The sequence below is a fragment of the Taeniopygia guttata genome, chromosome 1 (genome assembly GCF_048771995.1).
Source record: "Taeniopygia guttata chromosome 1, bTaeGut7.mat, whole genome shotgun sequence".
Taxonomy (NCBI): Eukaryota; Metazoa; Chordata; class Aves; order Passeriformes; family Estrildidae; genus Taeniopygia; species Taeniopygia guttata.
In genome coordinates this window covers 110,679,330-110,695,850 of record NC_133024.1, presented here as the reverse complement: position 1 = coordinate 110,695,850, position 16,521 = coordinate 110,679,330, and the positions used below count along the sequence as shown (strand labels likewise).

The 16,521-nt window shown below is 38.9% G+C and overlaps 1 protein-coding gene across 3 annotated transcripts in view; it reads left to right on the top strand.

The window, feature by feature from the left end:
• The window catches only part of PKNOX1 (PBX/knotted 1 homeobox 1), a 39,087-nt gene that overhangs the window by 6,910 nt on the left and 15,656 nt on the right, over positions 1–16,521 (top strand). For 2 of the 3 annotated variants that reach the window (XM_030283498.4, XM_030283487.4), the window contains exons 2-5: positions 3,868–3,947; positions 8,130–8,231; positions 10,257–10,384; positions 11,557–11,728. In XM_030283498.4, coding sequence (XP_030139358.1) covers positions 8,181–8,231; positions 10,257–10,384; positions 11,557–11,728 — 351 coding nt within the window. In that variant the 5' untranslated portion in view covers positions 3,868–3,947; positions 8,130–8,180. Of the gene's footprint in view, positions 1–3,808; positions 3,948–8,129; positions 8,232–10,256; positions 10,385–11,556; positions 11,729–16,521 lie in introns of those variants that run through there. The other variant, XM_012569511.5, reaches the window with a different exon arrangement.

Below are 16,521 nucleotides of genomic sequence, written 5' to 3'. Positions count from 1 at the left end.
TTTTTCTCTTGCCAAAATTGCTGTTTAGTCCCCTAAATTCCTTACTATTACTTTATGGTGCTAATAAAGCCAGGTCAAATTACAGTGTGAATTGGGTAGGAGAAATGAGATGCTGCAGGAAGATCCTTGAATTTGAGGACCTTTCCATAGTCAGAAGAATGAGGATTCTATTTTGCAGAAGGTAGGAGAGCAACCTGAGGATTTCCTTCCAGAATTCCAAGAGCTACCTGGGGGCAGGATACCTGGCATACATCATCTTAGGACTTTCTGACTCCAGAAACATTCATTTCTGAATGAAGATTGGATAGAATTCCTCATCTTTCTCATCTTTGTCAAGAAGGACTGTGGTAAATTGGGGATGACATGGAATCAATCAGGAATGTGACCCATGATTTTGTACCTTTCCCTGGAAATGTGCTGGTGTACACACCAAGGATGTGTGCAGAATCAGGAGCTAGAGTTCTTCACAAGACCAAGATCCCCTCAGTTTTTTATTTCTGTTTCATACCTGGAGGAATTGCTATGATCTATGCATCCTTAATTTTATCAGTTAACAGCATATGCAATTTTAGCTTATAAAGTGGCACATTGATATATATATATATTTAATTTGGTACTTGCAAATAGGAGAATTTATAGAATTAAAAGTACTAAAAACAGAGTTTAAACAAAGCATGAGTTGTTAAAGGAGTACAAATCTTGTAATGAGATGGTTTGTTGTTGGTCGTGCTGTGTGACAGTGTGTGGTGGTGCTTGGGAGGTGGCCTGTGATGTGAATATTTTGTATGGATTGTTAAGATCTGAGATGGAGGGATGTGAAAAAGGATGCTAGGAAAGATTAATGGGACAGCAAAGCAGTAGATACACTGTTGGAGAGGCCTTGCTGAATAAAGTCACTGTTACCCAGCATCTGTGTTCAAAATCCTACATGTAAAGAAAGGTTGATGGTAGCTTGGACCACAGCCTGTATTTCTGCAGAAATTCAACTTTACTTGTGGATTTTAATTTTCCATTTCTTAAAGTATAATTGGCATTCATTTTTTAATGTCATCTCATATTCATCAAGATTAACATATAAATAACTACTGCACCACCAAACAATAAAGGGAACAAAGTGACACAAAATAAATCTCATTTTACTGCAGCCCTAAATTGGTTTTGTGGCTTTTTAGGGCTTGACTCCCAGGGCAATTGACAGCATAGCTGTTGTAAAGTAACAGAGTGGCTGTATCTGTGTGATGGAGCTCCCTGAGGCTGGTATTATGTTCCTGAACAGGAACATTGTCTTTCTTAAAAGTATAATATTCTAAATAATGACTGTACTTTTTAAGTAGATGAGACAGAGGAAATGGAAGCCACCTTGGTGCTGAACGAGGAGAACATTCTCATTGAGGACAGTTTTAATAAACTTGTGGACAGTTTTAATAAACTTGTCTGTATCAACTTCATATTGATTTGTTTGTCTTAATTTCTGTGAATGACTCTGCGTGGGAGGTCAGGACTGCAGCAAAGGTGGAATGAATCCTGGATGTTGGCATGTGCTCTACTTACTGCTTCATTATTTGAATCAATTATTGCTATCATTATTTGAATCTATAAAAATACATGGATCTTTATGTCTGCTTGTATTGCTTCATGTGAATGTACTCACAGGTCTTTGCTTCCTGAAATGCAGAATGAGAGGATGACTCAAATGAGGGCTCTTCAGTGCTTGAATGAACAAGTTCCTGTTTTACTTTGTAGTTAAAACCTCAGTGCTGATTCACCTTCTGAGAGACAAAGCAAGTTGCCCTTTGTTTTGGTTTCGTAGTTAGGTATTTTTATAATGATGACATTACTTTAAAGCTTGTCTGCCAGAGGAATTAAAGGAAAACAAAAATTGGCAATAGCAAGTCCAGGTTAAGACTCCAGAGTGCCTTGGTGTTGTCTCCACCCTGTAGCAGGTGTATCTGAAATGTGCAAGAAGACATCATCATCTGCAAGCTCAGATCTCTCTGATATGTTTTAGGGTTTAGCAGTATTAAATGTTGTCCGGTGTCTCTTTGAAGAGGGCAATATCACTGCAACATCCTCTGGCTCCTCAGCCACATCCTTCCCTCTGCAGCATCTTTCACCCAGGCCTGCATTTCTTTAGCACCTCTTTGTTCCTGCCCTCAATATCTCATAAGCTGCCTAGAAATTTGCTGGTTTTAGAGTTTCAGCTGAAGGCTTTGCAGGCAAAGGCTACTTCTTCATACACTGAATATTGGACTGACCAGATCTGGCAGCAGTGGCCCCACCAGTTCCTGGCTGCAGTTATTTCTGAATGCAAGGGCAGGATTTTCAGGTTTGCAGTAGTGCTCCTTATGTCTGAGCAGAGACAAGGAATGGATAGTTCATCTATTTATCTATCCTGATTTATCTGTCAGTGACCTCTGTTCTGAAGATGCCATAAATAGTGAGAAGTCCTTTATTTGAAAGTAGCCCAGTAAATTGAAGTGAGAATGAGTACCAAAATGCATGGCATGTGAAGAAGGGAGTAAGAGGGTTACACTGTCCTCAGAATTGAATTAAGAAGCTGCAAAAATGAGAGAAGCCCATTTTCTGAAGATGCAGATCTTTGACAGTTTAAGGAAAAGTGGTAAGAACTTTTAATGTGCCATCTGCTCCTTGAACCTTCAAGACCAGGTGTATCACTTTGGGCTGAAACTCCTTCTTGCTCAGTGTTCAGTTTCTAGCCAATGGCTGAAATTTAAACTGCCTTAAAACTCCTCAGATACCTTCCCTGCTCTGTTAGAACCAGGTTTCATGAACCAGAGAAGGCATCTAGATTGAATGGCCCTTCACATTTTGATTTTCTGTGAACTTGTCTGAAAACCATCACTTCTTGGAAAACAGCACATGCATAAATTTTAATTAATTAAAAGACCAATTCAAAGACCAATTTCATCCTGCTTTCAGAAATGTTGGAGTTACTTTCTCTCTTATTCTAATTGTGAACTTCATCTCTGTGAGAAACAGAGATAATCAGATTCAAGATCTCAGCTGTGTTTTAGCCATCATTTAATTTCTGGTGGCCTCTGTGCAACCTTAGTGTCTGGAACGTCTCCCGAGATGGTTTTTTAATGCTTTTCAGCAGTTATGTTTTCTAAGTTTGTTTTCACAATCATTGCTACTTTGCTTTCACAATCCTTACTACTTTTTAAAAGTAGCTTCACTGTATCAAACAGATGCTGTTAAATATAATTAATTTTAAGCTGTAATTTTTTGAAAGCTTTTTAAAATGGCCGAATAATCCTGTAGGAAGACCTGTCTTCACAGAACACATGATCCTAACCATGGCCCATTTCTAGCATCTGCTTTGATTTTATCATGGATTGTATTCAAATGATTATGAAGGAGATTTAAATGGGAGGGGGAAAATTCTCTCACCTTTCTTGATTTCATGCTTAATTTTCACAACAGTGGTGAGTTACTCCTATTTGCATTTTGTGGTTTTATTTTTGGGATGTGTCTTGCCTAGTCTTGGCAGACAGACATGGAGCCAAGGAGTAAAATATGAAGGTTGAACAGTGAGAGAGTTATTATCCAAATGGAGCCTTCTGTTAGAGGTGTCAGCAGAGACAAAGGTGAAAGTAGAGAATGAATGGAATAAGATGACAGAAAGATCAAATAATGGGATAAGAAGTTCAAGCGTGGGATAATGGGTGTGATTAGAGATTATTAACAATGCAAAGATTTGCAAAACATGCAAAAAATTCCTGTCTGTTCATTAACACTTGATGAGGTAACCACATAGTAAAACAATTAAAAAAAAATCATATCGAGTCTTAGAATGTGTGTTTTAAGGTGTTATTTTCTTCTGACTATTTCTCTGTTGGTTTTTAGGTTTCTGTCTTCCACCTTGTACATAAGTGGGATCTCTGTGCTGGAACAAGATAATGTCTTCAACTCACTGAAGGAAAGGGGTGAGCAGCTTTCTCATGGCCAGTATTTTACCTTCTTTAGAAAACAGCGTGCCCTGGAAATAAATATCATCCTATATTGTGTTGAAAAGGAAGCCAGTTCTAGTTGCTTTTCATGTGTCAGAAAGTTGATTTTTGTTTCAACTTGTTGTGTGAATGTGAAGATATACTGTTACAGAGCAAGTACAAGGACTAAACTTAAATAAGAATGAACAAAGAGCCATGCCGAATCTGCCAGTCAAGCATTTCTCTCTGAAGGACTTCAAAGAAACATGTATGAGGGAAAATTAGGAGGAATGATTACTTGTTAACAAGTCTGTTGGGCAGTTCCTTCACAACCCTAAGAGGGTTGGTGGTTAGGTCGTAGCCTGAAGCATAACTATTTATATCTCTTAGGAACATCTGTTGTAGCTTGTATATGTTAAAAATGATACCACTGATCTCCAGCAGCTCGCCTGTACCTCTGTGAACGTTACTGGGTGGTCCCTGTGCCCTTAATTATGAAGGAGTAAGTGGAACAAGCGAGGAGTGGAGTGATGAATGTTAAGTGATCACTTTGTGTGTATGTTTCAGCTCACGTTTAATCTCTTCTCTTACATACTCAACTTGCACAAACGCTCCACATTTCTAATTATGATTACCCCTCTTCATTTAGTTTCCTTTCTGCTTTACATTTTCACTTCACATCTCCTTTTATAAAAGGCTTCCCTTTTTTTTTTCCCCTTTGCTTTGTAGACTGTGATCTTTTATGAATTCCCTTTCACCACAGGTGTCAGTGGAGTTTCTGATTGCAGGTCATGCATCAGCTTCCAGTTACATGACCTTAAGTTTTTCCTTGGGTTTCCTACACACTTTGCTTTCAAAATAAATAGAATGAGAGTTAGTTCTGTTCTGTGTGAAGCAGACCAGCAGGTTATTTTTGTTATTTGTGAGTCTTTGAATATAACACACACAGTTTTCCCTCTACTCTCGATTTCTTTCACAGAGAATAATTGGCATTTTGAAAGCTAAGATGTCCTGAAGTCATATATTCTTGGGTTCACCTCAGATAGCCAAATACTCTGTGTCCTGAGGTGGAGTGTGCTGGTTGGAGATGGTCTGTGAGCTGAGAATGGACACACGTGAGCCAGAAATGACCACACGAGTAGGTCAGCCAAGAGCAAGGCTTGTTCAAGTGCACCACAACTGCTTCATTCCAAGTCAGCTGCTTTCCATCACAGCCACCTTCAGCAGGGAGAGGCCTGAAGCAGCCCGGCTGACTGGGTGTAAAAAGGATCAGAAAGCATCCAGGTGTTGTGTGAGCTGTGGAGGAGCTGTGGCAGTAATTAGCTGTGGCAGTGATAAACATCTGGGAGCGATAGCAGTCCCAGCGCTGTCTGCAGCCTGAGCATCTGCTGGGGCTGTGCCTGCTAACGAGCCCTGGGTGCTGCATCCCAAATGAGGCCATAAAACCCCAATCTGTAAATACCTTCTCAGTTACTTTTCCTAAAGTTTAACACAGTTTGTTTCTTGCCTCTACTGAGTAATGAGCAAATGTTTCTTTTTAGTGAAGAGAAGTAATTCCTCAGTTAATTGCTTCAATTTAAGTGTGTGATTAGCTCAATTTGTTCTTCTTGATTTGCAGTGGTTGTCTTCACTAAATCTCATCAGTTCCTTTCTTGCCTAATAGCTCAATCTTTTTCTACTGTAATTATAAGTCAGAGGGGAAGCTCTTGTGGGAAATAAAGGATATACTTATGTAGACTTCCTTCCAGTCATCCCCCTGGGAGAAAATATGGCCAAAGTCCTTCTAGATGCAATAATCTGTGGATCTAGCTCAAAGCTGTGCACCTCCTGTCTTCTTTTGTGTGGCCTGGGGGCCTTCCAGATGTGGAAGTCTCTTCATTATGGAAATCTGGAAGGAAGAGTTAGTCCAGCTTGTCTTGTTCTCCAAAAATGCTTGCCATGTCCTACTGTCTTTACCAATTTTCATGTATTATCTTTGTGGCCTCCCTCTCCAGGTTTTTCTTCATGCCACAAATATGGTCTTATGTCCCTGTGAACTCTTAGGACTTTGTTCCTCTTCTACAACTGTTTTACTTTTATTTTCTCATTTTTGCCTAAGAATTTCATCTTTCTCCCACAGTTAAACAATTTCTTTAGCAGTATTTTCTGTGGGACTTAGCTTTAAAATAATCATTAAATAGTGTTTGCTCTGTTGGTAATTTCAACTGTTCTGCTTTTATTTTGAGGGTAGTCTGGTCCGTGCTTTGGATGTCACAGTCATAAATTAAATGTATATCTTTTGAGAAGGAAGAAAAGCAGCATTTTCTATGTGCCTGTTCACTCTGTCAATACAGACAGGCACTTGCATTGGCTGTCAGCTGCCATTTATGGAAGAAAATAAATATTTAAACATCAAACAAACGCTTGCAGGGCTGATGCTTCAGAATGTGTTCCCTTAAAGTATTTTGAGAGTTATCTCGCTTATTGTGGCAAATGCTGATTTAACTTTTAACACTAAATTATTTGTAACTGTAAAAAAGAAATGTAACATCTGAAGTACTTCTATCAGTGAGTGCACTTCAGTTGTTCCCTTTTTGTTTTTAATTTTGGTGGAGAAATCAGTCATGTTTTTGGAGTTTCAAAGAAAGAATACTGATGTTCAGTTAAAACAGATATTACTTGGGTTTGTAGAGGAAGTCATGCTTACATCATCTTGGTGAACTTCTCTGGTCTTTGAAACTATTTAAAAATGGATTTAAAAAATTGCACTCATACTTAGGAATTACACTGAGTGAATTTGATGCAAAGTAAGGCTTGAGGTTTATCCTGAGGAGTTTGGTTTGTCTCTGTGCCTGAAACTGTTGTCAAAGAAAAGAACCTTGAAATTTGTCCTGTATTTGCAAAATCAAACACTCACTGGAGACTGTAGGGGAAAATATCCAGAAATGTAAAAATTGCTCTTAAAATTGTCATATGCACTAGTAGTATGCAATAAGGGAAGGATTTAAAAATAGTTGAAAAATTTGTAGTAATTGAACACATTGCAAAAAAAATAAAAAAAAGATTCTGTTTCAGATCTTAAAGTGGTGAAAATTTTAAAACTTAGTTCTTCAATACTGGCATAAGTGAAAAAGAGCAGAAAGCCTGGAATTATTTCCTGGATATAATGTTTTTCAAGACATGAGCTCTGACTTCTTTTTTAATATGGATTTTTTCAGCAGTAGCTAAACATTAGAACTCCTATGTGTCAAGGAAAATTGACTTCTCTGTTAATAGTTACTGGTAATAGCTTAATGAGTTACATGATTTCAGTTGTAATGGCTGCAGATCTGACATGAAAATGAAATGTGAAGTAATAATGTGAACCAAAAAGTTGGGTACACTCTGTCTGGTGGTGGTGCTTTGCTAATTTATTTTTTTTTAATTATAGTATCTCTTAATTTAAAAATGTTTAACTCATCTGGGCACCAAACTCCAGCTAATGCTTAGAGAGAATAACACGATGCATTTACTTGTGTTTAAATCCTATGGTAATTAATATTTCCCAAAGTATCAAATGTCTCTGAAATCAAGACTTCTGAATTCCTAGGTCCCTTTTGAAACTTTATAGTCACATGGGCCCAGTGGTTTAAAAATTAGATATTGTTAGATATTGTTCCCTTCTTTGTTGAACCGTAAATGATTTGGATGGCAAATTCCTGATGTCAGAAGTGATTTGAGTCTTGGTCTGTGAAAGTAATTTCAGCCCTACTTTAGAATCTGGGATTCACACCCAAAAGTGAACAGGGTATTCCTTAACATTTTGCATTTGGTTCATAATTTTAAACTATTATTATTTCAGTGACAGTGATGCTCAGTGGGTTGGGAGCCTTTTAAAAACACAGAAACCTGCCTGTTTCTAGATTTCATGTATCACCTTAGAACTAGTGCAGAAATTGATGATAAAGTTCACTTGAGCTTGTGAGTATAAAAAATCCTCAGCCTCTAAAATTTTTGCTTTAAAATATAAAGAGACAATGAAGCTGTTATATTTCCAAACTGAATTTATTTGTTGTTTGAATTTGCATGTGGCCTTTGTTGTCAATAAACTCTCTGAGAGATGTGCATAAATCTGAATTTCTACCTTTATTTTTTCCTCACCCTTTAGAACTGGATTCTAAGTGGCCACTTTTTTAACTAACTATATGTTTTTCTTTAAAGAATATTTATTCATGCTTATGATGATTTGACACAATTAATGTCTTAATAACCATGATGGCAACACAGACATTAAGTATAGACAACTATCAAGATGGACAACAGGTAGGTGTGTTTTCATTTCTCTAGGAACTAAATACACTTAGGAAGAGGGAAAAAAAATAGTGACTTTGTCCTTAGTGCCTTGTCACTGTTTAAGCTGGAATAATGAAACATAGTCATGTATATCTGGTCATGTTTCTTTTTTGTACAATATGCTGTGTAGTTTTACACTTTAAATTGCTGAATTAAAGTGCTGTTAACTGGAGGCAAGTGGTGAGGTGGCCTCTCTGTGTCAGCCCTAAGCAATAACTACAAGTACTTCTGTCAGCAGATGGCAACAATGGGGAGCAGTCAGAAAAAAACCAGCAACTTTCCACATCTCCTATAAAATGCTCATCTGAGTGCAGTCAGATTTTTGATTTTTAGTTTTATTGTTTGTTTCTTTTATTGCAGTTCTAATTCCTCTCTCTCCTCTCACCTACTTTACATAGTTGACTTTATTCCCCCAGCAAATACATACCATCCTGTGGCAGTGAAAGTAAAATATGGTTTTTTTCTAAAGAACAGATTGATAGCTTTTTCTTCCTATTTGTTGTTTATTTCTAGTTCTCAGTGTCCAAGGTAGACAGGTAATTTGGGTGCCTGCTGTTTTTCTAGTTTGGAAATGGCCCACAGGAAAAAACTTGCAGTATAAGTGAGCTGTTTCCTCCTCCTAGGGCAATGGAACCCTAACTGAACACACTCCCTCCCTTCAAACTCTGCATGTGTATGGCCAACATTTATAATCACTTGTCTGAGTAGTCCCCTTCTAATTTGCTCCTCCTTCCTGTCATTAGCCAAGAAATTAGTCCATTAGTTACTTTTTTTTTTTAAGCATTCTGGCTTGAAAATCATCTCTGCATGGCAAGCTGCTCTTTTGGGTGGGAGATGCTGAATTTTCTCAGTTTCTGATTTTTCTAGGGGATGGTTTGGCCCCAAATAGGTAATAAAGCACAAACCTTTTGGTTCTCCCAGACTGTTAAGAATAGTGTAAATTTTTCTGCTGCTGTTATGTGGAAGTAAATTAAATTCTGTTAAAATCAGGTTCTCTAATAGTTTCTGGAGGCCTTTATCTCTGCAGCTGTCAGTTCTGGCTGCCTGGAGATCCCTAGAACAGTGTCTGTCCTCTACCTGAGATAAAAGAGAATTAAGAGAAAAGATTGCAGTGGTTTCGTGTCTTTGTGCAGATGCTCAAATGGGAGAAAACCAAAGAGTTTGGGCTGAGGGGTGGAAACTGTGACTTTCACAGTTCAGGTTCCTGGAAGACCTTTTAGTCCAAAAGATATTTCACTGGAGGTGATGGAAAAAACACTTGGAACACCTTCAAAGCACCTGGAAAGTGTACCCAGCCTCCTGATGCAATTTAGGAGGTGCTCAGGTGAAGCTGTGGCTCTGTGCTGCTTTTCCATGGTGTAAATGTGGGTTTAATGGATGTGTAGAAAGAGTTACTGCTCTCCTCCTGTAGTTTGACAGCCCTAAAATACTTGGTTCTTGCAATATCTAAAAAGGAGTGCTAAAAGTTATGGGAGGTTATGCTCCTATGATTGAAGGACTGGAGGGACACAGAATATTTCAGATATTTTTAAGCAAATGTGCATTTTAATGGACAAAAAAACCTAGAAGATCCTTTTCTTCGGTATCCTTATACAATGCACAGTAAAAAATTAAAAAGAAATTTTAAGAACATAAGCTTTTCTTTTCATTGATTTCGTCCTAAAGGATTTTTATTCAGACATTCCCATGAACTTCTTGGAGCAATGTACTCTAGGCTATTCCGAAAACAGCCACTTCAGAGACAAAATGCTTCAACAATTTACTAATATCTCTCATTCCCATTTTAAAGCCAAATGCTAAAACTTGGAAATGACCTTTATCTATCAAAAAGTGTCAGGGATTAAAAGAAGGGTTTTGTTGCTGCTACAACTTCTTGTGTCACTGCCAAGTCACACCAACCTTCTGGCAATCTAGGAGCCCTTTGCACTGCTCTTTCCTTAGAACACAGCACCCTTATTTTACGTCAGGGCTACAGATTTACTCTTTTTTCTGCAGATGCAAGTGGTAACAGAGTTAAAAACTGAACAAGATCCCAGCTGCTCTGAAACTGATGCCGAAGGGGTGAGTCCTGCCCCTGTAGAATCTCAGACTCCAATGGATGCAGACAAGCAGGCCATTTACAGGTAGTGATGGACTCCTGTTCTGTCTTTTGAAGGGTGAAGGATACGGCAGAGGATTTGGGGTTTTTTAATAAATAAATAATAAGTAGCTTAAAATCAGGTCATCTCTTGGCTCTCTCCATAGTTTGTAGGGGAAGAATGAGACCAAATAGGCTTCACTGTCAGTCATCAGCCAAGGAAAAACCTTCTGAGCTTGTGGGATTTTTCAATTTCAGCAGTTTTAGATGGTATTCCAAGGGTGGTTGCCAAATTTAAAAGTTGCTTTAGCCTTTAAACTGTGGTCACTATTTGTCATATTGTCGTTTTTATCTTTAATACGAGTTTTTACTTTTGTTGTAATTAAAATTGTAGGTCAGTCTTTACTCCTTTTCCTTTAGGGATAACAATCTATTCCCCAGTAATTAGCTCAAAATTGATTAAATATTGATGTATGAGCACACTTAATTTGAGATTTTCCAGTGGAAAATGCTATGCTAAGCAGTTTGCTCAGTTTTCATGGGGTTAAGTGTTCTTTCACCTTAACTACTTATAAAGACAGAATTATTACTGGTTTTCAGGTTAAAAAAAAACAACAAAACAAACAAAAAAAACCCCACCAAAACAGGAAAAAGCCAAACAAAACACCAAAAAACCTCAACCTGAGGCAGAAAGATCTATCCATTCATTTACAGACTTGTGCTAATAAAATCTTCTCCTTAGAGCATGATTTCACAGGAGGCCTCTGAGCACAGCCTGAATATTCTTCTCAATTTTTTAGTTATTTCATGATGTGTAAGTATGGCCCACATTGAAGAATAAATTAATTTTATCAGGCTTCATTTAAATCTGCATTCATCCTCTTGGTAAATCCAAAATCTCATTTCTAGTGCACTGTATTAATCTGTCTCAGTGCCACTCAATTACAGTGAATTAAACAGTCAGAGCTTTTTTGCTTGTGATTGTTCTCTTTAATTAAATATATACATATTTTACTGCTGTATTTGCCTCTGGAGTGGGGTAAATCAAAATGAAAATAAACTTTTATCTTATTTTGCTCTAGCCAATGCTGTTATATGCAGTCTCTTCCAGAACTTGTCACACTCATATGAGTGACTGTGAGCTTTTCTGAGCTAGATGTCTTAATTCACACATAAGTGAAAATACTTACTCATGTATTTAAACTGTTTTTTTTCTAGGCACCCTCTATTTCCCTTGTTAGCACTATTATTTGAAAAATGTGAACAATCTACGCAAGGCTCAGAAGGCACAACTTCTGCCAGTTTTGATGTAGATATTGAAAACTTTGTAAGGAAGCAGGAGAAAGAAGGAAAACCTTTTTTCTGTGAAGATCCAGAAACTGATAATTTGGTAAGTATTAGCTGTTTCTTTCATTTCTGAAATAACCATTACATTTGCAGCTTCTTCCTAATTTCTGATCTCAACTGGTCCTTGTAGTTTCTCCTCACATTTTTCTGCCTGTGAGAGATTCTTCTTTATGTTAATGATAAAAAATATTTCTTAAAATTTCTTCTGACCCCCTTTTCCCTTTTATCTGTAAATTTACACTGGGCTCTTCACAGTTGTTTCCTATTCTCAGCTGACATGAGTATATTGGAGACAAACAGAAATGTTCCATAACCAAATTGACTCTGCAAATTAATTTAGAGTGTTTGGTGTTTAACAGATTTATCAAAAACATGTAATTGATGTAAATTTTTCCAAATTTATTTAAATCACGCTTCACCTAGTTAATGTGAGGGAAGAGCTGTTATAAGATGATCTTAGAAAGTCTTTGCCATATATAATTTTTTCTTTCATGTCATTGACTCCTTTACGCTTTCTTAAGGTCATTCCTGTGATGAAGCTGTGATTTCCCTATTTTGAATATACTTGCCTTCAATATTTTACTCAAAAATGCAGAACAGTTAGTTCTGTTCTGCATGAAGCTGGTCTGCTGACTTGTTAAGCCTGAGGTTATTTTCTTCATTTGTAACTCTCTGAATCCAACACAAAATCACTGTTTTTTCCTATCTCTCTAATCCAAATTTCTTTTCAGAAGCACATCTGAAGTCTAATAGTTGGAATGTAGTAGCTGTGGCTCAGTGGATGAGGAAAGAGCAGTGCTTGTGGTTTATCTTGACAATGTTCTCATGGACAAACTGACAAGACAGGGATGAGATGAATGAGCAGTGAGGTGAACTGAAAAATGGGTGAACTCCTGGGCTCTGGGGATTCTGGTCAGCAGCATGAAGTCCAGTTGAAGGCTACCTACCCATAAGTGCTGTTCTCCAGGGGCTGACTGTGAAACAGAACTGTTTAACATCCCCATTGGTGACTGGGGTGGTGGGGCAGGCTGAGCCCTCAGCAGGTTTGCAGGTGTTGCAGAGGAGGGGCTGATGCACAAATGGCTCTGCCACCATTCAGAGGTACTTCATTACTTCTGGAGAAGCAGAAAAATGGGAGCCTCGTGGAATTCAGCAAAGGGAAATGCCGAGTCCTAATAGGGCAAAAAGACAGACTGACTCATCAGGGCAAGAGGAAATGGGTATGAACTTAACAAGGAATGGGTATGAAACACAGGAGGTTCTATTAAACATTGTGAGGGTGATTGAATACCACAGGCTGCCCAGAGAGTTGTGGAGTCTCCATCCTTGGAGACACTCAAACTCAGCTGGACATGAGCCTGAGGAACTTGCCCTACCTGACTGACCTTGTTTTGGGCAAGAGGGTTGGATTAAACCATCTCCAGAGGCCCCTTCTAACCTCAGCTATTCTGTGGCTTCTGTGAGCTTCCAAAGATTGGTTTCCCAAAGATCCTGCTTGCCTTGGCCTATTCCCTGTGCTTTTGGTCACACATAAACACTCTCACAGATCCAGCTTGCTTTGGTTGTAGCTGGGTCTGGTGTGTTCAAATAGCCCTTCCTGTCATTGACTTGTTCATGGTTTCAGTTTGTGGTTCTAGTGACAAAGTCTCTTGGTTTATATGGCGTTCCCTTTTGCTGATGGGCTGCACAAATCTGGCTGGTTTTGCTTGAGGTGGGTGAGGAATTATTTGTTTATGTCCTGGATTCCATGGCTGCTGAGGTCAGTAGTGGCTTAAACTGGAACCACGTTGCAAAATCAAAAATCCTTGGCATTGAACTCCCGTCCTGTGGTCGTATTGTTAGCTGTGACTTTCTGTTACTGGATACCAAATGAAACCTGAGTGCAGCTTGTCCTCTGCCTGTCCTGGAGGCTGGGAGCTCTGAACAGCTGACTTTCTGACAGGCTCTTCATTTGGTGTGGGGCTGTGAGCACAAGCTTCTCTTTTAAATTGTGAACAGGCTAGGATGGCTTTCAGTCTCTTTTCAGCTTGAAATATTGGTGCTTGCCACAGGGTAGGCTCTAGATAGGCAGTTTTTTCTGCCTCCTGTCACATACATATATTTTGTAGCAAGAAACACTATGGTGCACTTTTGTTCCATCTTCTACTCATGCTATCCTTCTCTTTTTAACTCCAGTGTTAATTCAACCATTCATCTGAAAGGAGAAGCTGTTAAGACTGGTAATTAGACTGGGCTGTAAAGGTGGAGCAGAGTCAAACAAGTAAGGTGTAAATGTTTGCTCAGTAAGATCAGCTCAAGGCCAGAGCTAAACTGAGATGAACTGAGCATCACAACACTAAAGAGCCAAATTCAAATCCTATCTGAGAGTCACAGGCCTGTTACAGTAAGGAAATTGGTCAGCTGTTTAGTTTTGTTTCCTTTTACCTCTTTGAGATGTGGCATGTAGAACTCAGCCAGACTGCAGTTTCTGTGACAGAGCTTCAACTGACAGCTCCAAAGCAACAGAATATAATTCCATGCTCTATGCTGCCTGTGGGCTAATTAAGTAGATAACAGAAATTATGAAGGGTCACAGATAGTGACTGTAGGGTCACTTACAGTCCTGGCAACGTTCCACATCGTGCACTCACTTGAAGCGCCTTGAATACTCCACGAGAGGAGTTTGGAGTTCATCCAGAGGACCACAGAATGTTAATCTGGGTGGCACAGGCATTAGCTCAGTCTGACCAGAAAGGAAGTTCATTAAGAGCAGTGGATGCTTGTTCCAATTTGAGTAGCTCTTACTAAGCTATGGTCTAGATTATCTTGTTACTTTGGTATTATAATTCCCATTCTGAATTAATTGATGGCTTCAGGTTTTAGTATTAAAAAGGATTTCAGCCTTGGGAAATGTGGGTAGAATCCACCTGAAAGTTAATTTTAAGAATACTCATAAATTGTTAAATTACCTGTAAACCAACTTTCAAACCCTTGTACTATCTAGATAGAGGGATTCTAGTCTAGGGTTCTATTCTTCCCAGTTAAGCTCTCCAACAACATCAGTTGGTGACCTTGAATCAGCAGGGCAAAGGATCATAGTCAATCCAGGAGAATTGTTACCAGGCCTTTTTTACTTCTGCAGTGCCTTTCCCAGGTCTGGGTGCAATCCTTAGACCACATGCTCTGGGATGACCCTGTGGTTCATCCTGCAGATCTCCTGTTTTCAAATCCTGTGGGAAGGAAGTGGAAGCTGAAGGCTGTGCTCATGTTCTTACTGGACTGAAAATGTGCTTTCCTAGAGCTTCAACTTCCTCCATATCTTCTTGGAATATTATTTGCATTCCCTTAGTCCTCTTACCAAGCATCAGTGTCAGAAGATGTGTGTTTGCTGTCAATAACCAAATATTTGCAGTCTCTGTTGCTGCTTTCTGGAAGTGTGCTCAGTTTATCCACATAACTGGGAGTATCATCTGTTGGAGCTCCACACACTTTTCCCCTTGCCCTTTGCTACCCCTGCCTCATTTTTACAGATAAAACAGATCCTGGAATGAACCAAGACACCAACTGCTCTTTGTTCTCCATTAGTCTCATTTTGTGCATAGGGCATCCACAGACTCCCCATGTCTAAGAAGTTGATCAGCCTGGGTGCTTGCAGAGAGTTTTTTTAGACCTTTCACAGATTATTTTATGTTTGAAGACATTAATTGCTTAACACTTTTTTGATGCTCACTTCTAACCCAGACACTGCAGAAATACCACGTTGCTTCAGGGTGGTTCCTGCCTCTCCTGTTGCTTCTGTTCAGAGGAAACTCTTCCCACACATGGGTGGATTTTTTTAATTTCTCCACATTCATAGGGCCATAGGAGGGTTTGGGCTGGACTACAAGCTCAGGAGGTTTGTAGTCCAACCTCCTACACAGAGTAGGAGCTGTGAAGTCAGAGCAGGTTACTTATGGCTTTGTCTAGACACAATACAAGGGGTGTTAAATATACTCTCCCTTTTGTATTTGAACAGGACACTGCCTTTTTTGAAGACCCCTGAGTTTTTTGTTTCATTTGGGGTAAGGATTTTTGGTTCAGTACCCTCTTCTCAATTCTCTTGAATTCTCTTAGTTATGTCTGGAACCTGAGTTGTAGTGGTGGAGCCAGATGGTGTCATTTGAATATTGACTGACCAAGCCTTTCTGAAAAGTGTTTTTGCTGTTTTAATGTCCCATAAACCTCTAGTTACATCTTTTCTAGCTATGTCTCATAGCTGAGGACTCAAAATAGAGGAGTGGGGTTATCAAATCAAAACAAATGAAAACAAAATAGCTTTTCTCCCTGAGTTTGTGTTCTAAATTGCTGCAGTAGGTTTTAGGTCAGGGAGGTAGGTAAGCTGTGAATGTATATATTTTAATTTTTTTTTTCAAATGAAGACTTCTTTGAGTGAGATTATGTGTCAGTATATGGAGATTCTTTCATGTATGTTGCCCACACGTGCAGTTGATGTGCTCTGAAATCCATGAAAAACTGTGGCTCTGTTTCACATCAGTACAGCTGAGCTGGGGAAGGACTGAGGCAGTTTGTGCTGTGTCTGTGCCTCTGCACCACGGGCTTGAGGCACTGAAGGCAGGACACAGGCACAACCTAGAGCATATTTAAGCTAAAGATAGCCTAAATTTCTTAAATTTGGAGACATTTATATATAAATAGGCTCCTGATAGCAGGAACTGAAAGTTTTTGAATATCTTTTCTTTCTCTAACAGTTTACCATTATCTTTATTTACAGCAATATCAGCAACCTTACAGCAAGTGGAAGGTGTCCCTGCTCATGGCAAGGGCTGGAACAGGACGATCTTTAGGGTCCCTTCCAAC